General features: G+C 34.5%; 4 protein-coding genes across 5 annotated transcripts; 3 read left to right on the top strand and 1 right to left on the bottom strand.

Annotated features, from left to right (window-relative positions):
* Window positions 1-795: 795 nt before the first annotated feature.
* Window positions 796-5,078, top strand: LOC115712519 (alpha-ketoglutarate-dependent dioxygenase alkB). Its single transcript, XM_030640806.2, has 7 exons — window positions 796-1,213; window positions 1,283-1,434; window positions 1,521-1,864; window positions 2,106-2,244; window positions 2,536-2,602; window positions 2,712-2,833; window positions 3,264-5,078. The coding sequence occupies exons 1-7, from the start codon at window positions 1,110-1,112 to the stop codon at window positions 3,398-3,400; spliced, it is 1,065 nt and encodes a 354-aa protein (XP_030496666.1). The 5' UTR covers window positions 796-1,109; the 3' UTR covers window positions 3,401-5,078.
* On the top strand, window positions 4,428-5,078 carry LOC115711954 (uncharacterized). The gene has a single exon (XM_030640152.2). It carries the CDS (start codon window positions 4,565-4,567, stop codon window positions 4,862-4,864), a length of 300 nt encoding a protein of 99 aa, XP_030496012.1. The 5' UTR covers window positions 4,428-4,564; the 3' UTR covers window positions 4,865-5,078.
* An 11,990-nt stretch (window positions 5,079-17,068) lies between these two features.
* On the bottom strand, window positions 17,069-19,240 carry LOC115712845 (chlorophyll a-b binding protein 7, chloroplastic). 2 transcript variants are annotated; one of them, XM_030641235.2, is made up of 5 exons: window positions 18,805-19,240; window positions 18,532-18,720; window positions 18,076-18,113; window positions 17,464-17,978; window positions 17,069-17,371 (listed from the first exon to the last, which is right to left on the bottom strand). In XM_030641235.2, the coding sequence occupies exons 1-5, from the start codon at window positions 18,858-18,860 to the stop codon at window positions 17,354-17,356; spliced, it is 816 nt and encodes a 271-aa protein (XP_030497095.1). In that variant the 5' UTR covers window positions 18,861-19,240; the 3' UTR covers window positions 17,069-17,353. The 2 variants fall into 2 exon arrangements, with proteins under 2 accessions (XP_030497095.1, XP_060970807.1); XM_061114824.1 differs by having other exon boundaries at window positions 17,069-17,978; window positions 18,805-19,150.
* Window positions 19,241-20,448: 1,208 nt separating this feature from the next.
* Window positions 20,449-21,093, top strand: LOC115713199 (uncharacterized). Its single transcript, XM_030641682.1, has one exon. It carries the CDS (start codon window positions 20,449-20,451, stop codon window positions 21,091-21,093), a length of 645 nt encoding a protein of 214 aa, XP_030497542.1.
* Window positions 21,094-23,949: the final 2,856 nt, after the last annotated feature.

Here is a 23,949-nt window from a genome sequence, read left to right as displayed (position 1 = left end):
ACATGATGGGGTTTTCAGAGAGACCTCGAAACTAAAGAGAGAAATAGAGGCGTATAATGTTGGTTCGCCAGAGTTAGCATTCGGCATGAGCAGCAGAACGCCAAACAGAGGAGAGATCTTGGGGCTTCGAGGACTGAGGAGGGAGAGAGAGAGAGGCATGTCACTGGTCGTCGAGAAAAGGAGTAGCAGCTTCGATCAAGAGAAAGAAAAAGAGAAAAGGGAGAGAGAAAGAGACGTTCGCTGATCGCCGGAGTACAGGAGCAACAACTCCGATTGAGAGGAGGGAGGTAGAGAGACGAGATAGAGAGAACTGGCGAAAACATTTAGGTTTTTTTTTTTTTTTTCTGGCGATAAAGAGAGAGTGCATTTTATTTTATTGCCTTTTTTTCTTTTTTAAGGAAAAAATTGATTTTTATTTTTTTTTTCTAAAAAGGAAAAAATTATTTTTCATTTAATACTTCTTTTTTATTTTTTATTTTTTTATTAATTACAGTTGTATATTTATTAAAAAAAAAATTATGATATAGTGACGTGCCAAGTGTATTATGATATATTTAGCCATTCATGATTGTGGTGTCACTATAAGTCAATATTTTTTAAATTAATAAAAATAAAAAAGAAAAGAAAATTAGATTTTACTCTTTAGTGATACATATTACTTCTAACTCTTTAGTGATGTGCACTTTTATGTGTATCACTCAATAATGTCACTAAAAGATCAAATTATAGTGTCAAAACAGAAATTGTAAGTCTCCTTTATGATTTTAAAATAATTGCGAATAGTACTGTATAGTAAAAGTGTAACAAATTATTTCAACTTTGATTTTCTGAGCATTAATAAAGAAAAAATATACTAAAACGACAAGGGATGGTGGTGTATGTGTCATTTAGTAATCATACGATAAAATGCTAATTGATCAATGACATGTTGTTTAAGGTAACACTCAAAAACGACATGTCGTTTTTACGACTTGATAGAAACGACAGCTCTAGATTTGCGAGACCAGGGCAGGGCGAGGCCAACGCAAACGAACAACACAAAATCAAATCAAACCCAGCAAATCCCTTTCCAGTTTCGTCGTTCTTCCCGGTGAGAACGACGGCACGAAATGTACGGATCCGATAAAGTTTCCGACGATTTAGAGCTAACCGCTTTCAGAAGAGCGGAGAAGAAGTACAAGCTCTACTATGATTCAACTCTCAAAAACAAAAAGTAAGCATTACACACTCCTTAAGCCACCGATTATTCTTCTCTCCAATTCCGTAATGATTTTTCTTTCAGGAAAAAAGTGCCCAGAGAGGTGGATTTATCTGAGGTCCTTGATTTCAAATCCATTCTACAGTCTTTCAATACGAAGGGTCAGATTCCTGCCGGAATAGTGACTCTCGAAAACCATTCCGGTCACCGACTGTTCTGCTTGGAAAATTGTCCTGGTATTAATCAATCGTTTATTTATGGCCTATGACTGTATAATTAAGAATGAATGAAAGATGATTAATTTCATTTTTTTTCTCTATAGGGTTTTATTTCATTCCTGGGGCTTTGAGTGTAGAAGAACAATGCAAGTGGATAAAGGAGAGCTTGATCAGTTTTCCTCAGCCTCCAAATAGAACTAATCATAATCCCTTTTATGGGCCTATGGATAATTTATTTGTTGCAGCGAAGGAGAAGAAAGTTTTTGTTGAAGAATTGTCTTCTTCTCCTGCTCCTAGTGTGGACTCTAGTTTGGATCCTAAAAGATGGAAACTTGTTGAGGAACAAGAAGTTTCTTCAATAGGAAAGAGTTGCAAAACAATTTCAGCTTCTGTTCTACTAAGGAAGCTGCGTTGGAGCACCCTTGGCCTGCAATTTGAGTGGTCCAAGGCAGGTGACACTCTAAATATAATTCAGTTTTTCTTTTTTACTTCATCATGTTTAAGTTATGAACTATGATTGGATTTTGAGTAGTATATATAGTATTGCCCATCGTGTTGTATTTGAGGAAAGCTTGATATTTTGCTGTGTTTCATGCATCAATTGACATAAGTTTTTGTGTTTATCATTGAACCCCTAAGAATGTTTCAAGTTCTTTTTGTAATGGGAATTTTTTTGCTCTGTGATTTAGCGAAACTATGATGTGTCTCTTCCACACAACAAGATCCCTGATGCACTCTGTGGACTGGCTAAAAGATTGGCTGCGCCTGCAATGCCTTCTGGGGAAGAATTTAAACCAGAAGCTGCAATTGTCAACTACTTTGGTTTAGGTACATTCGGTATCTTTGGATACTTTACTCTTTCTTTCTTTTTCATTAAAAACATATTCAAAATAAATGAAAACTTATCAAGACAATTGAAATAGAATCAGTCAAAGTTATCGAACAAACCTGTAAGAAAGCTTGTAAATTACCCCTATTAAGGGAAGGATTGCACCATAATAGGAAAATTACTGAGTCTTATTCTTTTCTGACTTAAAGCTGTTATTCTTTTGAAATGTTTTGATGATCTAGAGTTAAATGAAGTCTCAAATTCACTTTGATTCCTTGATATTTTTTAAGGTGATACGCTTGGAGGTCACCTTGATGACATGGAAAAGGATTGGAGTAAACCTATAGTAAGCCTGAGGTATGCTACTATGTTTGTAATGATCTGATTTTCTGGTTCATTAATATATATTCTTTTGTTTACGGTGCAAAAATGTCTTCCAATTGGTTATATCTTGTCTTTCTCTCAGTTTGGGCTGTAAAGCAATTTTCCTTTTGGGTGGAAAGTGTAAAGAGGATCCTCCAGTAGCAATGTTCCTCCGAAGTGGTGATGTTGTACTTATGGCTGGAGAAGCAAGAGAATGTTACCATGGTAAGGGCAAATCTTCAGCTTACCATATTTTTTAGTATCCAGTCAGAAACTTGAGTTTAATGTTTTCAAATGAAATAGGGTAATGATGTAGGTTGATAGAAGAGCAAAACACTGCAAATAAGTACATTGTTTTCTGCTATTAAGATAGCTACAGATGATGGATCCCTTATGAATAAGCAAGAGTATCACTTAGTAGTAGTGTTTAACATAATGGATGATTACTTACTGAAGAAGGTCGCTAAAATGATCGGGCATGAAAGAAGTTCAAGTTTTTTGTCGACATATTTAGTAATTGCTATAGTTTTTTGAATTCCAAATATTGAGAGACTGATAAAAAGATAATAATGATTACCTACTGTATGTATCATTTTTTCCTCATAACTCGTAAGATATTAAAAATATGGGTTCTTGCGTCTCTTGCCTTTTGCAGGTGTGCCGCGAATCTTCACAGACGAAGAAAATGCTGAAATTTCGGCTCTTGAATTACACTTCTCGAAGGAAGATAACTGTTTCTTAGACTACATCCAGACTTCAAGAATCAACATTAATATTAGACAAGTGTTTTAAGTTTTGTTATTTTGTCTCATAAAAAATTCAGGTCTTGATAGATCAACAGTTTTGGGGAAAAAAAATTGACACTAAGCAATCTTTCATAAATTACTACAATTTTTATGCTGATTTAATGTGATCTGTTTGAATTACTTTAGATGCTATGGTTGTACAAAGTGTAATGGCTTGAAGTATACTAACTAATGTTTCCTAACAACGCAGTTATTACATTGGTTAATGAGGATTATAATACATGATGATAATGACAATTAGTACAATGTAAAATCATTAATTTGTTAGTTTTCAAGGACATGGTATGAGTTTCAAAACCTGAACAACGAAACAAGTAAATGTATTTACTGAAGAAAAAGAAAAATCAACAAAGTCCAAAACTGAAATACAAAGTAGCATTAACCAACGTGGGTTTTTATTTAATTCATAAAGCTTCTATGACCATTTCCATTTGCATACATAATGGTGAGTCAAAACGGTAATCACGTCATTTTTGGGGGCGCCGTGCATGAAATAAACATGGTTTGAAAGAGTAAATACAGACTCAATCTCCTCCATCCAAAATATCCTACAAAAGATCTATTTGAGAAATTGATATTTATTTATTTATTTTGAATAATTAATCTTTTATCTTTTTCTCTCTTCATTTTTCTTACTTTAAAAAAAAAAATTTAAAGGATAAGATATGAAAATGTATCCACTTCATTTTTGTCACTCAGAAGATATTTCAATACAAACAACTACAGAATTACAAAACTCCATACGATGATTGAAGATTGAATCAGGACCGTCCAAATAAGAGGCTAAAAAAAAGAAAAGAAAACAAAGCACTTCTTTTCTTTCTTTCTACTAAAATAAGTTTTGACTGTCTACAATACTACATTCCAAAATTTCCGACCTCTTAAATCTTGAGTTGTATAACACCATGCCACCAATGCACGCGTCTACGTGTACAATTCCACCACCACTTTTATTGTCTTATTCTTTTATTTCTTTATATTTATTTTTCGCTTCCACTCAATAAATATTAAATTAAAGAAAAAAATCACCAAAACTCAATAAAATCTTTTTCTACAATTTTCTCTCTTTCTTCTTCGTCTTAATTGCTTAGAGTTATCTTTCTATCTCTCTTTGAAAATCTCTTCCTTTTTCTTCATCAATCGATAGATAATGGGTCCGATTGTGTTGACACAGTTGGCAACTGGGCTTAGCGTGTTGGCCGGAGCAGCCTTGGTCAAATCAGTGATGGACCAGAACAACCCCATGGCCGGCGGCTCATTTCCGAGGTGTCCCAGCTGCAACGGAACCGGCCGAGTTTCCTGCTTTTGCTCGCGGTGGTCCGACGGAGATGTCGGGTGTCGGACATGTTCCGGGTCGGGTAGGATGGCTTGTAACAGCTGCGGTGGTACGGGTACGGGTCGGCCCCTTCCGGCCCAGATTACTGTTCGGCGTTCAAACACTCCGTCGTGATGGGTTTGTTCTTAGATTTCTTTAGTTCTCTATATACAATCTAATCTCCTCTTCCTCATTTTTTTTAAAATTAATTCTGTAATATATAATTAAGCTGATGATACTTTGAGAGAGGCAGAGGATGTGAGAGATTTGCTAGGCTGTAATGACCTCAATTGTTGAAATGGGACAATATCACACATATATATTAATATTTAGTGGTAAATATTGAAAATTTGGGGTAATTTATTAGTTTCATTGTATTGTTAATGAAGCTGCTAATTTGAAATTCTTGATTCAAATCCAAGCATGCATTCATTTTCAGTTAGGACAATACATAAATGTATTTATAAAATTGTTGATAGCCTTTTTTTTTTTGGTACAGTGTATTTTAGGTTTACATAGACATGAAAAGATATAATCTCATTTGATGAGATACTCATAAGTAATAACCCTCTTTTGATATTTGGGGAAGTGCTTTAACAATATAAGAGATAAGATTTTGGCCTATTAAGGCTTGTGGCTTAACAAGCTTCAACTAATTTAATTATGTAAATAAATAAAGTACACAAATACTCTCATTGATTTGGGTCAGCTCAATTTGGTTGTGAAGTTATCAACAATGACAACATCCATGTTATGAGTTTGGCTGAATGAACCTATTATAGTTATCTGTGCACATAATTGATACTTGATACTCGTAAATTCTGAGGATGTCTACTATGAAATTGCCTTTTTTTTTTAATAAATTCTTTTAATAAATAAATAAAACATTCTCAATGTTTTTAATTTATGGAATAATGAAGGCAAGAGTAAGCAGCAACAACAAAAGAAATTCCCAAACCAAGCAACAGGAAACCAAAATGACAAAAGCAGAATAGATAGGCAACTCAAACTCAGCCAGTATCTAACAACCAATCACAGTGATCATTCAAAAGCCACTTGTTAACATATTATCTTGGCTGGCAAGACCACTTGCCTTAGCCAAATTGGATAAAAGGGTTCTCATCCCACTCGATAGTATTAAAAAAAAAAAACAAAAACACAAAAAAAAAAATTGTGGACCTTTGGTGAATCTTCCTTGTTAGCCGGTGTATATCGGCACCTAATAATGATTTGGTCAGCTAAGCCATTCTCTCAATAGCCTTTATTTAACATATTTGAAAGGGTCTAAGTGAGTTAGAAGCCGCCATATACGATTCTAGTTTCCATTAAATAATACATATAAGAGTCGAAGCTTGGAGAGTGGAGACTGAAGCCCCTAATGAGAAAGAAAAATTAATTAAATAAAAAGGTGTCATTTGGATTCATTTAGTTGTTTTGCTGCTTTTTTAAAACCCAATAATCCAAAATGTAAAATTTTTACGGATTTGTTCTTTTACAAGTTTTTACTTGTTTTTTTTTCATTCGAAAAATATTATTTTTATTTTGGTTTCCCATAACAGTTGTTATAATGTAAAAACACTATTGATTTCACAATAATAAGAAAATAACCTTCTGTATTTTTTTTGTAAAAAAAAAAAAAAAAATTGTACATCACCATTTTTGGGTATTTATGAAGTAGTCCCATACATAAAGCTAAGAAAGACATAAAATTAAGAAAAAGACAAATAGTGGCAGCTTGCAATTATGGTTGAGTGATTTTTATAGGTTCTATCTTGATTTTACTACTGATGTATGAGATTTTGTCATTATTTTAGGTTGTATTTGCAAAAAAAAGAGTACGTAACTGAATGCTTGCAAGCAATATTTTGCTGCTTACTCTTGTCTTCGTACGGCTATTATACATTGACAAACAACCTAGAAACTTAAGAACCCTAAACCTTATTAACAACAGTTTTAATTATTTGTATTTTTATCATAAAAAACTATTGTTTTCCTAACTGCCTTAGTTATATAAGAAAATAGTTTACCAAGTTAATTAAGAAAAATGCCAAAAGACCTCAAAATTTATAAAGTTATCATATTAGATATGAAATAAGTTCTCACATAATATTGGGATTACAAAAAATGTTGGATATCCTTAACACAGGAATAATAAATTCAAAGATTACAACTCAAGTGCTCAAATTACAAATAAATAGACTACAAACACAATATTAGAAAGATGATCACAATTATAATAGCTATAGACAAATATAAAGAGAATGATCATGATGAATATGTTGGTACTTTGTTAAAGCTGTTACTTTGTTAGTTATTCTAGCTGCATTTTCAGCTCTTTTCGTAACTAACTTTCTAGCCTTATATAACTAACTAATGTATATAAATACTCTCTACTTAATTTAATTATCAATAAGAATAGAATCAATCTTTCACAAATTTATTTTTCTTATCAGAGTAACTCTCTCTTAATTTTTTTCTTTCTCGATTTACATCTTTGTGATTTTGATTTGTGTCTATGGCCGCTCCAATTCAAGCGACAATGACTGTTCCCACTGATCTAATCATCTATCCGCACAAGTTTTCTGTGAAGTTTGATAATCATAATTTTCTTCTTTGGCGTCCTCAAGTGCTTGCTGCGATTTGTGACTATGATCTGTCCAATTTTATCTCTGCAAATCCGATCGAACCTCCATGATTTTTATATGTCGCGGATGAGCGAGCTGGTACAATTAATCTTGCTTACAGTGTTTAGATCAAATAACACAATTCTAATGTGTATTGTTGGTTGTGATACTTGCTCTGCTGTTTAGAAAATGCTTGGTCAGTATTTTTCATCACAATCATCAGTCAAGATTGATCAGTATCATTAGCTTCAAAATTTCAAGAAAGGTTCCCTGTCAATCAATGATTACCTCCTCTTTGTCATACCTCCAGTTGATTGCCTTGGATATGTTGGTCATCCACTCACTGTGAAAGAGAATATTGCTGCCATCTTCAAATGCCTCCCTTCGGACTATGATATCTTCATCATTTTTGTTAATTCTCATCAAGATGAATATACGGTTGCCAAATTGAATCTCTTCTACTTGTTGAGGAACATCATATTGATAAGCACAAAAGTGATTTTGAGTCTCATCCTTCAGCCAACTTAGCACATAATCGTGGTGCTTTAAAGTTTCGATCTTTTGGTTTTGATCATACTTATGGCAGTGGTAATCAACATTCATATGACGCATCTTAAGGTGGCTTTCCTCAACAATCAAAAACTCCTCCCTAGAATTTGTATGCTACTAGACCTCGAGGTTCATCTCTTATTCCTTTCCCCCTTTCATCTGGTGCATCCTCCGATTCTTCCCATGATGGTTTCTCCAGTTCATCTAGAACTCGACCTACTTATTAACTGTGTGGTAGGCTTTGTCATGTCTCATCAAAGTGTTATCAATAGTTTAATATGGACTTTCCATGTATTTTTGTTGTGTAATGGATGATAATTTATCTCAGATGCAGGCTATGGCTGCTTCAGCCTCTATTGTTAATGACCCTACTTGGTACCCTAACTCAGGCGCTACTAACCATTCAACTCCTCAAGAGGGTAATCTGATGCAAAAATAGGAATATTATGGTCCAAACCAGATCTATGTAGGAGATGGTGATGGTCTTCAGATCCAAAATGTTGGTAAGGTTTTCTTTCACTCTGTTAACGGCTAAAACTCCTCAACAATAAAGTTAGGATTTAAAATTATCTCTAAAAAAAAAACTTAACAAAAGAATGTTTAGAGTATAAATCTCCAAAGCTCTTCTATTTTAAGAAGTTACTGTTTTTTCATTCAAAGAAAAAGATCCCTTTACAATGAACTTAAGGGTCCTATTTATAGTGAGCCCTTCTCCCTTTGCACTCACAGCATATCCCAATACTCCCTATGTCAAGTCACTTTCATCCATTATAACACAGTATCTTAAGTGATCTGACACATCTGAAATCCTTAATTTCACTAAAATTGCCCCCTTCCATTTTGTACCTTAGGTGAAATGAAATTTGTCCCCATTATTTATACTTATCGTGCCATCTTTATCTCGCCTGATATTTTCTTACTAGGTCTGCTGGTGTCAGGAAGGAAAGGAGAATCAACAGGGTGTTGACGCATACGGGGGAGCGGACACTAGGGTGAGGGGCTGCGGGTGAGGGTCACAGACGAGGGCACGCAGGCGGGGGCTGCAGGCGGGGGTCGCGGGGCGAGGGCCGCGGGGCGAGGGCCACGGGGCGAGGGCCGCAGGGGGAGGGCCACGGGCGAGAGCCGCATGAGGAGGGCCGCGGGCCGAGGGTGAGCGAGCGGGAGCCGGGAGCGAGGGCGCGTGGAGCTCCCCTTGGAAAACTTTTGGGCATACTTATGACTCCAAATATTACACTTAGTAATTTTTTGGGGTCAACACACTCCAAGCTTACTCAAAAATATCTTGTTCTTGATGAACTTCTTCCTGCTCCAAAAATCACTCAAAATTTACTTAGTGTCTCTCCATTTACTAAAGATAATAAAATCTTCTTTTGAGTTTCATTCTAATATTTGTTTTGTCAAGGATCAGGATTCCCAGCAAGTTCTCATGGAAGGAGGACTTAGAAATGGCTTGTATGCTATATATATCTCTCTCTCTCTCAGTCTTCTTTCCATTTGTACCTTAACATTTGTCTTTCAATGATGCTACTACAAATTTTTCTAACTTTGCAGCTTGTAATGTCTCCACTATTTGTCAGTTTTCTCTTTAGCATAGCAGATTGAGACATCCCTCTACAAAAGTGGTTAAAAATGTGTTTTCTCAATGTAATTTGCCAAAGTCTGATAAAATTGCATTTGATTTTTTTAATGCATTTTGTTTAGGAAAAATTCATAAGCTACCGTTTCCAAATTTTGAGACATAATTTACTAAACCACCGCAACTTATTCACTCTAACCTCTAGGGTCATTCCCTAGTGATTATCATCTAGTGGTAACAAATATTATATTCATTTCATAAATACATATTCTAGGTACATATGGGTGTTTCTTTTGAAATGCAAATCTGATACCTCATTAATTTTGAAACTCGGGTTGAGAATGAGTTTGATTGCAAATTTAAAGCCCTCTAATCTGATTGGGGTGTGAGTTTCAAGCTTTTGAAAGCACTCTTCTCTCACATGGCATCTCTCATAGACTTTCATGCCCAACCACTCATGAGAAAAATAGAGTGGATGAGAGAAAGCATAGGCTTCTTATTGAATCTTCTCTTACTCTTTTAGTTCATGCTTCCCTCCTTCTCAAATTCTGGGATGAGGCTGTAAGCAGGCATGACCCTAGGTTAAGGCAAACTAGGCCCGTGCCTAAGGCCCAAAACCAAAAGCCAAACATATATATATATACCCCTATAAGGAAAAAAAATAAAGGTTTATAAAACTTAAACCCTGGCCCCATGCGGCCCAATAGCTACCAAACCGAAAAGTAGCTTTAAGTCTCTCACAGTAAAGAAAGGCTAAAGAAAAAAAATGGAAACTCAAAAGCCTGGTCGTTCTATATCGTTCTCGACAGTCCTTTTTCCTTCTCTCTCTCCAGGACCAATAGATCACCATTTTCATTTTATTAAAAATTACATAAATAAAAAAAAAATAAAAACTACATATATAAAAGGGTCCTTTTTTATTATTATTAAAACTGTCTTATGCCCTTTTTTAAGGCCGACCATGGCTATAAAAGCTTCTGCTTACTTGATTAATAGGTTGCCATCACATATTATCAATAACTTGTCTCATTTTTAGGCCTTGTACACTTATTACTCTAAGTTGAGAATTTTTTGTTGTTCTTTTTTTCCCAATACAAGACCTAACAATAGGAACAAGTTTCAATTTAAGTCTGAAGAATGTACCTTCCTTGGTTATAGTATCAAACACTAAGGATATCAATGTCTTTATAGCACTGGTCATATATACATCTCAAAAGATGTTTTATTCAATGAGTACTCTTTCCCTTACTCTACTACCAATACATCTCTTCCCACTCCTACCAATTCCAACACTTCTAGTTCTTACCCGCATGTTCCAATTTCAATTGTTCCTGAGCATACTCCTCCTCCCCCAAATCCACCATCTATTTGATATATTTACCAGGATCAAGATTTACTAATATGTATGTTGGATTATAATTCTATATCTAACATTCTAAAATATAAATTTCCTAAAAATAATGAATTAAACACATAAATGTATAGAAAACGTTACATTGATGGCAGCCAAAACTCCTTCCATTCAGATTTTTAACCCTTCACCCTTTTTGTTGTAGAGTATGATCAAGATCTAAACTTAGATTCTCCTTCAAGTAACAAAAAGACTACACAGACTTCTACACTATCTTGACTATTGCATTGAAATGTGTGAGAAATCACTCAATCACTCAAGGTTTGAAATTAACAACAACAAGAAGAAGAGATTTTTTTTTTAAAAAAAAAAAAATGAGAGCTCTATTTGATTTTCTATTTGTTTGACAAAGTGAGTCAATAGTGCTATGAAAATAAGAGCTATCATATTCTATTTATATGGCAACTTTAGAGTTAGGTTTAGAATTTAAATGGAATAAAAAAAGATAAAATTAGCTTTAGTTAAACCTTATGGTCGAAATACAAAATAATATTATCCTAGTTAGCGTGGGGACCATAGGCCTATGTAACCAAGCTCCCAATAAGTAGTTTTAGAATTCACCGAGTAAATTTTCTATCTTATTAATTCCTCCGGACTCCACTATAGATTCAGAATTACACTCTTAATTACATAGAACGCTCTATACCAAGTATAGATACGTTATAAATTATCTATTGTTTCAATCTAAATAATCAATGATCCTCTATGGATGATTTACATCGAGTAGGGAGAAATTTACTATTTTATCCTTAAAATATTAGCTACTTGTAAAGAATATTCCTATAAACTAATATGATTACTGAAATAAGTATTCCACCATTTAAACTCGTTTAGCCAAGCTCTAAGGAAACTATCGTTTCGCTTCTATGTGATTGTAAAAGTTATAGATTCCATATATATGATTAGCGCTCTCACTCAATTGCACTATCATGTTCCCAAGATGTAAATATTGAGCCAATCTAATTGATTAGCTTTAACAAACAGGTCAAAGAACACATGTACTACATTAAAGTCATAACCTAATTAACTATCTAAGGATTGAGATCATTAATCTAAGATCAATTAAGTGAAATTTACTTAGAAAAGATATTACGATAAGTTAATGATATCTTTTTCACTGTGGATATCGGTCAAGTTTGATGTATAATAATACATCCAATACAGTCTTACTTTGCTAATGACTTGGAAAAGACATTCCACTTATTCAAGTGTAAGTAAACCATATTGTTGATTATCATATCAGTGTAAATTCAGTGCACTGATAAATTATGAGACTTAATAGTTTAATCATATAATCATGATTATTTTTCACTATGTAGACAACACAATAATCATGAATAATAATGTGATAGGGATTTAATAGAATTTTATATTAAACATATGATCATGAAATAAACATGTGAACCAAGCATTGCACTAAATAAGTAATGAACTAACTTATGTTCTTTTATTGATAGTAAAATTAAAGATTACATTAAAATATGATTTTAGTTAGGGCACTAAACCCAACACAATCATCCTCCTCCTCCACAGATTCCCCTTCCACAAGTTTCAGTTCACCATATGTGTCTCACTCATCATCCATATCCTCCACATCTCATTCCGCATAATCCCTACAACCTTTTGGTTCCTCACGAAATGCCCATGTTATAGTCAACAATCATGGTATGGTTACTAGGTCTAAGGCTGGTATCTATAAGCCTATAAGGTTTTTATGGCTTCCAAAGAACCTCTAAATTTGCAGAATGCTTTACACGATCCCAAATGGTTTCAAGAAATGCAAGAGGAGAATACAACCTTGAAAAAGAACAAAACATGGACTCTAGTACTACCACCAACAGCTAGAAAGGCAATAGGCTGTAAATGGATTTATAAATTGAAAGAAAATTCAAATGGCAGTGTCAACAAATATAAAGCTAGGCTTGTTGCTAAGGGATTTCTCCAAACCTATGGCTTTGATTTTCATGAGACTTTTAGTCTTGTTGTCAAACACACTACTCAAGGTGATCTTAATAGCTAGTTGCTCTCTTTAACAATTGGTTTACGCATCAGCTTGATATTGCTTTTCTCAACGGGTAGTTACAAGAAGAAGTTTATATCATCCAGTCTTCTAGCTTTGAAGACCCCGATCATCCTAATATGGTTTGTAAATTGCACAAAACTCTCTGTGACGTGAAGCAAGTCGCTGGAGGCTTGTAGCAAGCCCTTAGAGGCTTGTTTGACAAGCTTAGTTCTACACTCATTTCATATGGTTTTGACAATGCTCGAGCAGGTCATTCTCTTTTTATAAGGATGAAAGATCAACACACTACTTACGTTTTAGTGTATGTTAATTATATCATCATTACAAGTAGCTCTCAAACTATGGTTACTGAATTGATTATTTTTCTGCAATCCAAATTTGCTCTCAAAGACATTAAAACTCTCAAACTATTTTCTAGGAATACAAGTGCTTTCTACAACAAATGGTCTGTAGGATATATTTTACCAGGATCTAGATTTACTAACAAGTATGTTTCATTAACATCCTAATATGAATTCTAAAACAATGAAATAAACACATATAAAGTTTAGTAAACCTTACATTGGGTGCAGCGGAATATAATGACTCCTTTCCGTTCAGATATCTAGCTCTTGATTCCTTTCTGTAGCAGAGCATTATCAATATCTGAACCTGGATCTTTTCTCTCCTTCCTTTGATGCTGAATCTCCTTCTTGTTGGTTGATTTTCCACAGTCTTACACACTATGATTGAGATACCACTTGATGTGTGTGGGCACTTACTCATTCACTCAAGGAATTCGAAAATAGAAGAAGAAAAGAAGAGGGAAGTGGCGGCTAGAAAAATTTCTGTGAAGGAATGAAATGTATCATCTTTTCCTGAAGCCATCACTACCTATTTATAAGTAACCACCTAGGTTTAGGTTAGAATTATTTGGCATTAAAATAATGAAAAAATAAATGATAAAACCCTATAAGTGTGGCCGGCCATGGGCTTGGATAATGGGCCTCACTTATACAATTTTGCTGTTTTATCATTCCTGCATCTGATTTTCTCAAATACGCCAATTTTCAAATTCAACCATTGAAATCTCAATTCTAATTATTTAATAACTAAAATTAATTATTAAATAATATTGTCATTTAATATATTTATTAATTAGACATATAAAGTCTCTTAATTAATAAATAAACCTAGAATCTCTTTTCTTTACAATTTCGCCCTTGCTTAGTTAAAATTCATAAACTAGACATAGTCTAACTTCAGAATTATAATTAATTAATCAAAATAAATTAACTGAGTCTTACAAGCAGTATGGTCTCAACTAGTATGGGGACCATGGGTCTATATATCCGAGCTTCCAATAAGCAGATCAAGAATTTATATCTTAAATTCACTGACTTATTAATTCTTCGTTGAATCCACGCATAGAACTTAGAATTGCACTCTCAGTATATAGAACGCTCTATATGTTTCACGATATAGACACGTCATTAGTTATCCATTGTTATAACCCTAATGTGATCAATGATCCTCTATATAGATGATTTACACTGTAAAGGGATTAAATTACCGTAACACCCTACAATGTATTTTATCCTTAAAACACTTAACCCTGTATAAATGATATTTCAGCTAAGTGAAATGAGATCTCCACCATTTATTTTCGTTTGGTTAAGCTCGAAGAAAATCCTCCTTTACTTTCTATTCGCCAGATAGAAGCTATAGATTCCATATTTATATTAGCGCTCCCACTCAATTGCACTATCGTGTTCCCAAAATGTACGTATCACCCTGACCCAAAAGTAGGCTTAACTAACAAATCAAAGAGCACGAATAACACTCTTGAGATTGAACCTAATCATATCAGGATTAAGATCATTTGATCTAGGATCAACAGGTGATATTGAATTGAATAGATATTACGGTAAATTCTAATATATCTAATCAAAGTTCAATATCGGTCCCTTCCGATGTATACTCTATACATCCGATGCTGGTAAACTTTGCCAATGTCTTGGAAAGGACATACCACTTATCCAAGGTGTAAGAATACCTATCGCTGATTATACCATGTCAGTCTAAATCTAGTGTTCTAACAAATCAGGGAATAAACTTTCGAACATATAATTAAGATTATATTCCACTGTGTTGACAACACTATAATCATTAACAAATTGATATGTTTTGGACTTAAATAGAATTCATACATTATGTACATATAATCATGAAATAAATCATGCGAACCATGCAACATTAAATGTTATTTCTGATCTATATTAATAAGTAAATCTGATTATATTGAAATGAGTTTTATTTAGGGCATAAAACCCAACATGGTCTTATTTTGTCACAAAAAAAAAAATATATTGCGGATGTTCTTTGTAGAGCCAAAATTTAGTTTGCATATTCATTGGCTACCCCTATGTCAGGTGGGGAAAAGCTTTTCGCTAAGGATAGTAATCCTATTCAAGATCCTAATCTATATAGGAGTCTAGGTTAGACACTCCAATATGTTTGTATCACAAGATCAGAGATTGCATTCTCTGTCAAAACAGCGTCCCAGTTCATGCAAATCCTCTTACAATCTCATTGGAAAACTGTTAAAAGGCTTCTAAGGTATCTCAAAGTTATTATTGAATATGGATTGCACAGAAGCCTGCTAATGAATCTTGACATCACTGGTTATTGAGATGCAGATTGGGCAAGTGATCCTGTTGACAGAAGAAGTACTTTAGGATATTGTGTGTTCCTTGGAAGAAATCTTATTACATGGTCTTTCAAAAAGCAAGCCACTGTCTGTAGAAGCAGCACAGAGGCAAAGTACAAGAGTTTAGCTCATCTGACTGCAGAAATAATTTGGGTTCAATCTTTTCTTGCAGAAATTAAAGTACCCCAATCTCGAACTCTTATAACTTGGTGTGACAATCTGAGACAATCCTTATGTCAGCTAAACCTATACTTCATTCTAAGACAAAGCATATAGAGCTAGACTATAATTTTTTGCTCGAGAGAAGGTACTATCAAAGCAGCTCAGTGTGCATTATCTCCCTAGTTGTGATTAAGTAGGTGACATTTTTACCAAGGCTTTAGGGTGTTTGAGATTCACTCTTCTTAGAAACAAACTTAGTGATCGTGATCTCTCCACACTAATTAAGTTTGAGGGGATGTTAGAGTTAGTACTTGATCTCTCCATAATTAGTTAAAGTTGTTACTATGTTAGTTATTCCAGCTGTATTTTCAGCTCCTTTTATAACTAATTTTCCAGCTTTATATCTAACTAACTTATGTATAAATACTCTGTACTCAATCTAATTATCAATGAAAATAGAATCAATCCTTCACAAATTTATTTTCCTCACCAAAATGTACATTAAGAATTCACTCAAAAGTCGTACGCAAATCTCTTAGGACTTTGTGAAAAAGCTCAATTTCCTCCCTCATATAAAAATATTTTGCCAATAATCTTTAGTGAATGAGTTACAGAATTGATAGCCTTTCATCACTTTCTGCACGAATATTTTTATGACTATATACTTAATTATAATAAGATCAAGTGTATGATTACTCTTGTTTCATAGTTATTAAACATGATCTATAACATATATTATAAATCTCTAAATTCATTTCAAAGATTCAAATTCAAAACTAATGAAATTGAGTAACTCGTGTAGATTGTTTCTATTGACGATGTCGTCTGTAGATGAGATAGTTAAAAGATTCTCAAGTTTTCCAACCCTTATCGACTTCTATTTATAGCCTAAAGCTATATTGCGTTTAGGTTAGACGGTGGGATTATTCATTGATTTATTGTAAAGATTAGAGAGGGTTCATTCATGAGAATTGAGAGCATTATTGTGTGATCAGGGAATTAGTGTATTGTATACATATTTATACATTTTGTGTGATCTTTGAGTTAGTTGATTAAAGTGAGGTTTGCTGCCTCTCTTTGCATATAGGAACAGTAATCTTGAGTGGTGATTGTAATACATTTTTGTTCATGTTGTTTAGTTTTCTTCTTACTGTTAACACTGGGACTTGTAAATTCTTTATTTGTTTACTGGGATCAAGTTTTGACAGTCTTTTTAACGCAATGTGTAACAACGTAAAAAGCCTTGATATAATATCTAAAGGAGGTAGCAATTACTAACAAAGCAACGATATCATAGTCGACGAATTTGAATACTAGCTGACTTTATGTTCATGAAATCTTAATCAAAAAGTTTCAAAGGAACATTTTGTACAATGCCAGATCATTAATTCTATAGAACAAAATATACGTACGTACGGAGGAAAATGCAAGTTCTATCGAGCCAATTAAATATTCCCTTAGAACAAGTGAAACAACATTACACATGATGACATGATCTTCCATCTCAACACCATTTTCTTCTTCTCTTCGTTATCATTTGATCCAAATATACCACCGTTGTTAGCATACCATCCTTCCCAAGCTTCAACCTCACTTGGGTGTAAAAGCCTACAAAAAAAAAAAACAAAAGTTAGTGTCATAACAAATTTTAGAAAAATACCACTTAAAATAGAATTATTACAAAAACATGATATTCTTACAGCGAAAACGGTGGCGTGACCAGGATCAGCAAGGTGAGCAAAGAGGTTGTCGATTGGGCCAGTACCAGTGTAGATGTGTTGGAACCAAGCACCCATAACAGCCAACATAGCCAACCTTCCATTCTTGATCTCCTTAGTTCTCAACTCCTTGATTTTTTCAGGGGAACCACTTCCCCATCCAAGTGGGTCGAACCAGAGCCCACCAGGGTAGCCCACATCGGTTCCAGTGAGTTTGTTGTTAGGGAAGATTGGGTCAGTGTTGACACAACCGGGCTTTAGAATATCGGCCCAACGTCTTCCCTCGGCCCAACCAATAAAGATGAGCTCAACAATGAAAAGGGTAGTTGTGTCAGTAAAGTACTCTTGTTCTCCTGCTGTGTACCATGATGGTGTGTTGAGAATACCAATCTTTGTTAAGAATTCTGGAATGAAAATACCAGCAGCTCCCAACATTGCCCATCGGCAGTGAACCAGCTCTGCTTGTTGGTTCCACTTTAGACTATCAGGGTCCGATGCTATAAATAATAAAAAAATATAACCATTAATTAAGGAATAAAATGAATTAATTAGTTTAAACATAATAAGGTAGTCTTTAATTGGTTTATGACTTACAAAGACCAAGAGGGTCAAATCCAAAGTCTCCTGGAAGGCTGCAACATTATATCACAATAATTAACAACATATTACTATAAAAAAAGAGTTATGTCAACACACATATGATGTATTATCTTATATTTTCCACTTCAATTTGATATATAACAAAGGGACAGGACACTTCCTGGCTATGTAGTTTTATTTGTTCCAGTTAATTACTTATGCAAAAAAATTGAGGACAAAATTACTTATATAGTTTTATTTATTGCGACCAATTATTTATTATAAAAACTTTGATGACCAAAAAAAGATAATAGTAAATGTTGTTAACTGTAACAAACCACCAATTTTTTTACATATAGATAATTAAGTGCAACAAATATATCAAAAAAACTAATTAGGAGGAAGTAATAACCATAATTAATACGATGTATATTGGATATCGCATATATGTACAATTATATATATATATACCTGCCATCGAGCCATGGAGGGGGAACGCTTCCGGGGAACCACAAGGGTCTGTCGGGGTCAGCTGCGGCGCACACAGTAGCCGACGATGAGTTAGACCTGGTTGGGGCTGTAAAGCTTTTCACCCTTAGTTTCCTTCCTCCAAGAAAACTACCTTTGCTGACCCCCAAACTTGTCACACTCTTCTGGGAGCTGCATAGATTAATCAACTGATCATTAAACTAAACTATATATTTTAACTGGTAAATTAAAAATAAAAAATAAAAACTTAATTGCCTAGGGGAGGAAATGGCAACGGCAGCAATGGCAGAAGAAGCACAAGCGGAGGCCATAGTTGTGCCCAGAACAAGTTACGGTGTGTTGGTGTGTAAAAGAGTCTGATTTTGGTGTGATCAGTCTAAATGGCTAAACACATGTAAAATTATGAGGTAATGTAATGTAAGAGTAAGACAATAGAATTGGAAATGGCTTATCTTCAAGGATAGGAGTGTGGATGTCCTATTGGCTTCGTGCTTGCCACGTGGCATTAAGAATCTGAGATGGAGACCACATCACCATCTTCCTCACCTATTAATATTATTGTTATTATTTCTTCTCTCCTGCTTACCTGGAATAATCTCAATCTGGTGGTTCACATTCCACCCCCGTGTGTCATCAGGATGATTTTTTTAGACACTACATAATTTGGGTTGGGTATATGTATATCATTATGGGACTAATGGGATTATCTGAAAATCTTCTCTTAACAAGTGGGCCATTCTATAAAAGGATAGTGATAAAACTCTTCTTTCTTTTGGGCTTCTTGCCATGTAATGATTCTATAGTTTCAAATTAATTTAGTTTATCAACAATCTTCAATGCTAATGATATTAAATCATCACTCCTTTTCTACAATAATTTATATTTGAAGAAGACTAATTAGTAAACTTTTCTACAATAATTTATATTTGAAAAAGACTAATTAGTAAACTAGTTTGTGTTTTTTTTTTATGGACAGGTAATTTAATTTAAGAATTAAATTCAATATGAACTTAACATTTCACACAATTCTTCAGCAAAAGAACAAAAAAAAAAAAAACAGTTCACAAAGAAGTCAATCCTGCAAGAAGATATTCGATCAGAATTCGCTTTTTTTTTTATATGAAAGCTAATAACAAATGCTCGAGTTCATTATCTAAAGGAATGTCAGTTACTCCTCCAGTACTCCTCAGTCCTCAGTCCTCAGATCTGAGAACGTGGTTAAGTAACAAGATTATACCAGTTAGTGTATATACCAGTTAGTGTTCTGTTATGGTTGTTGAGTTGTTGTCTTTAATTAGTTATTTTTCATTTTTTGTTGTTCCTTGTTTTATGGTGTTCCTTGTTTTGTGGAATCCTGTTTTCATTCTCTACTGCTAGCCTATATAAAGGCTTAATTCCTCTTGTACAATTAATGCAATTTCATTCAATAAAGACACTTTACTGTTTTCCATTTCTTCCGCAATATGGTATCAGAGCAAGGAAGATATACTTCCTTTCGATCCTAATTCCCCCTGCTCTTTCTTGCCATGTTCTTTGTTCATCTTCCCCGGTGACGTTCGATGTCTGCAGTTGAAGAATTCATTTCTTCAATCAACATTCTTCTTCTTCTACACTCTTCTCTCTAAGTTCTAATAGACGCACAAATCTCATCATTCCGATCCCACCATGTCAAATAACCAAGAAACAGAGCATGACAATGAAGCTCCTGCCTAGATCAACAATGGCGATAATCAAATTCAAGCACCTGATATTGGAACGAATACACAAATAACAAGATCTAGAAATCTTATTGAGGATCCCTCTGATCCTTATTATCTACACCACGGAGATAATCCTGGAAACGTCCTAGTATCCCAATTGCTCACTGGGTAGGAAAATTACATTGCTTGGTGTCGAGCAATGGAATTGGCCATTTCAGTCAAGAAAAAATTGGGGTTCTTGAACGGTTCCATACCTAAACCTCCCATGTCTGATCAAACAGTCTATAATGCTTGGATTCGCAACAACAATATAGTGATTTCTTGGATAATCAACTCGGTTTCTGAGGAGATTTCTTCCAGCATTCTCTACAACGAGTCAGCTGCTGCAATATGGAATGATCTCAGGGTAAGATTTCAGCAAAGGAATGGTGCACATATCTACAATCTCAGGAAGATTTTGATGAAACTTAAACAAGAAACTCAGTCTGTTAGTATGTATTTCACCAAGCTCAAAACAGTGTGGGAAGAATTGTCAAACTTCAGATTTAGTTGCACATGTAATGGCTGTACATGTGGGGGAGTCAAGAAGTTGCAAGAACATCACAACATGGAATACATCATGTCTTTTCTCATGGGATTGTCCGATCTCTATTCACAAGTGAGAGGTAATATTCTTGTTATGGATCCTTTACCTGAGATTAATAGAGTTTTTCATTTAGTCACACAGGAAGAGAATCAAAGAGGGGGGCAAAATGTTTCTGTCGATCCCAACTCCAACATGGCTTTTGCCTTTCAAGGAGAAAGAAACTCGGGGAAACCAGATCCTCCCAAGAATCAAGCATAAAAACATGGCAGGCCTTTTTGCACACACTGCAATATGCACGGACACACCATTGAGAAGTGCTACAAGATGCACGGGTACCCACCTGGATACAACAAAGCAGGAAAATCGAAAGAGGCAGCTGCTAATCAATTTCAGACCTCAAATGAAACGGGTTCGAATACTAATGACTACAATACACAATAATCATGTCATGGTTCACAAATGTGGTAATATTCACATCAGCAACAATCTGGTTTTAAAAGAGGTTCTTTATGTCCCTACTTTCCAATATAACATTGTTTATGTTAGTTGTTTGACAAAAGACAATAACTATGTCCTCAAATTCTTTGCTAATGAGTTTCACATACAGGAAACACACACCAAGAAGACGATTGGCAAAAGTGAATCGGCTAATGGTCTCTACCTTTTGGACACCACAACCGTTTCTATCAATGCCTTCGCATTCGCTGAAATTTGGCATAGAAAATTAGGTCATTTGTCAAATAAATGTCTAGATTTTCTTAGTGATTCTTTACATTGTAAAACAAAAGATTTACATAATGTTGAACCTTGCTATATCTGTCCTCTATCAAAGCAAAGAAAGCTTCATTTTCCTAATAATAAAAGCTTTACTACTCATTGCTTTGATCTTATACATTGTGATATATGGGGGCCTTATCATGTTACTTCCCACTCTAATCACAAATATTTTCTTACCTTAGTCGATGATCATTCAAGATTTACTTGGATTTATCTTCTTAAACAAAAATCAAATGTTCTCTTTATTATACCTAAGTTTATTTCTTATATACAAACTCAATACAATTGTGTTTTCAAACGTTTCAGATCCGACAATGCACCTGAACTTTCTTTCAAAGATTTGTTCTCTAAACATGGTATTTTACATGACTTTTCTTGCATTGAAACTCCTGAAAAAAAAAATATCGTTGCTGAAAGAAAACATCAACACATTTTAAATGTTGCTAGATCCTTGCTTTTCAGTCTAAAGTTTCCATACAATATTGGACAGAATGTCTTCTTACTGCTGTTTTTTTGATCAATCGCACACCTACACCGAATCTCAAAAACAAAACACCTTATGAGATTTTATTTGGTAAACAACCTGATTATGATGGCTTAAGATGTTTTGGGTGCCTTGCCTTTGCCTCTACCATTACTTCTCATAGAACTCAGTTCGAGCCTCGGGCAAGGACATGCGTGTTTTTGGGATATCCAAGGGGAGTTAAAGGCTATCGGTTATATGATCTAAGATATTTATTTCTAGATATGTTGTTTTTCATGAACATGTATTTCCTTTTCACAAACTTAACACAACTAGTCATAATATTGATCCATTTTTGCCTCTTATTCTCCCAAATGAGCATATAACTAACACACATGTTGATGATTACCCTATGCAACATCCTAGTTCTGTTTCCCCTGATCCTATTCTGCAGGATACTGCAGCAGAAACACCAGCAAATGACGCTGAGGAGCAAGAAGAAAGCTCAACTCAACCCGATTCATCACCTACACCACACATCATGCCTAGAAGGACTACTAGAGTGTCACGGCCACCTAGTTATCTACAAGATTTTGAGTGTTACAACCTACAAGAAGATAAAAATTCCACCTCTTATCCCATCTCAAAACATGTGTCTTATTCCAAACTTTCAAAGGCTTATAAAATGTTTGTTCTTGAAGTGACAGCCGAATTCGAGCCTCAAAACTACAAGCAGGCCATTCAATTCAAGAAATGGCTTCAAGCCATGGACAATGAGCTTTTAGCACTCATCACCAACAATACATGGACTGTGGTGCTTCTCCCACCTAACAAGCGAGCTATAGGATTGTTACGAAAATTATGAATACTACGCAAGTATACGCAGTCAAGTAGTAGCTCACGCAAGTGAGGTCGAACCACATGGAATTGAACTAATTACTACTAAATTATACTTATGATTCTATTTGGCAAAACAATACTTTTTGTGAATTCAGTAAAATAATTCAGAAAAATAAAATAACAAATGACTATTAATCAAGATGAGAGAATAGGGAGGAGAATCTTATTGTTAAGTTACCAATGTTAATGCCTAATTGCTATCATTTACTTGAAGTGAATGACAGATTATAAATTAACCTAACTTTTTTCAGATCTTTTAGGTTCTAAATCTCATGCTCTCTAATTAATCTCTTAATTAAACTAACATGAAATCAGCATTAAGCAATAATCTATTTGTCACAAAGGCTATGTAAATACTTTCGTTTCACATCAAAACCTAGACTATCCAATTTTAGCATTCTCAATCCTCACTTTTCAGATTTCGAATTGAGATCATTAAACATGTAAAAGGTGATCAATCTTGCACATGGAATTAAACACAAATATAGATAGTTTTCACAATCAGGATGGAGGAATGGCAATTATTTATTAACTAGGCAGAAACTTAAACAACATTCATCATCCTCCCTAAATGGGAAATTTAGCTCATAAAGACAATAAAAACATCCATGATTAATTCTGAAACAACACTAGACATAAAAGAAAGAATAAGGGTAAAAGAAAGAAACTAGAATGTGATATTGCTCCAGGTCTTCAAGATAGCTTTCTCTCCACTTTCATCCACTTTTCAGGTCTATTCTTGCTTTATTTGACCTCCTGAATCGTGTTCCTTATATAGGAATGAAAGGTGTGCCTCCAATTGGGAAAAAATCTGAATTAGGTCAAAAACTGCGTTTTCCGTACGTGGTCGCGACCAACTTAAAGGCTGTCGCGACTACAGGCAAACCTTGAAAAATCATAGGTTCTGCCAAAATCTCCCAGTCACGACCATGGTCGCGACCAAAGAAAATGGTCGCGACCAGAGTCCTTGGTAG

This window comes from Cannabis sativa, chromosome 4, assembly GCF_029168945.1.
Source record: "Cannabis sativa cultivar Pink pepper isolate KNU-18-1 chromosome 4, ASM2916894v1, whole genome shotgun sequence".
Lineage (NCBI taxonomy): Eukaryota > Viridiplantae > Streptophyta > Magnoliopsida > Rosales > Cannabaceae > Cannabis > Cannabis sativa.
This window is presented reverse-complemented; position numbering and strand designations above follow the sequence as displayed.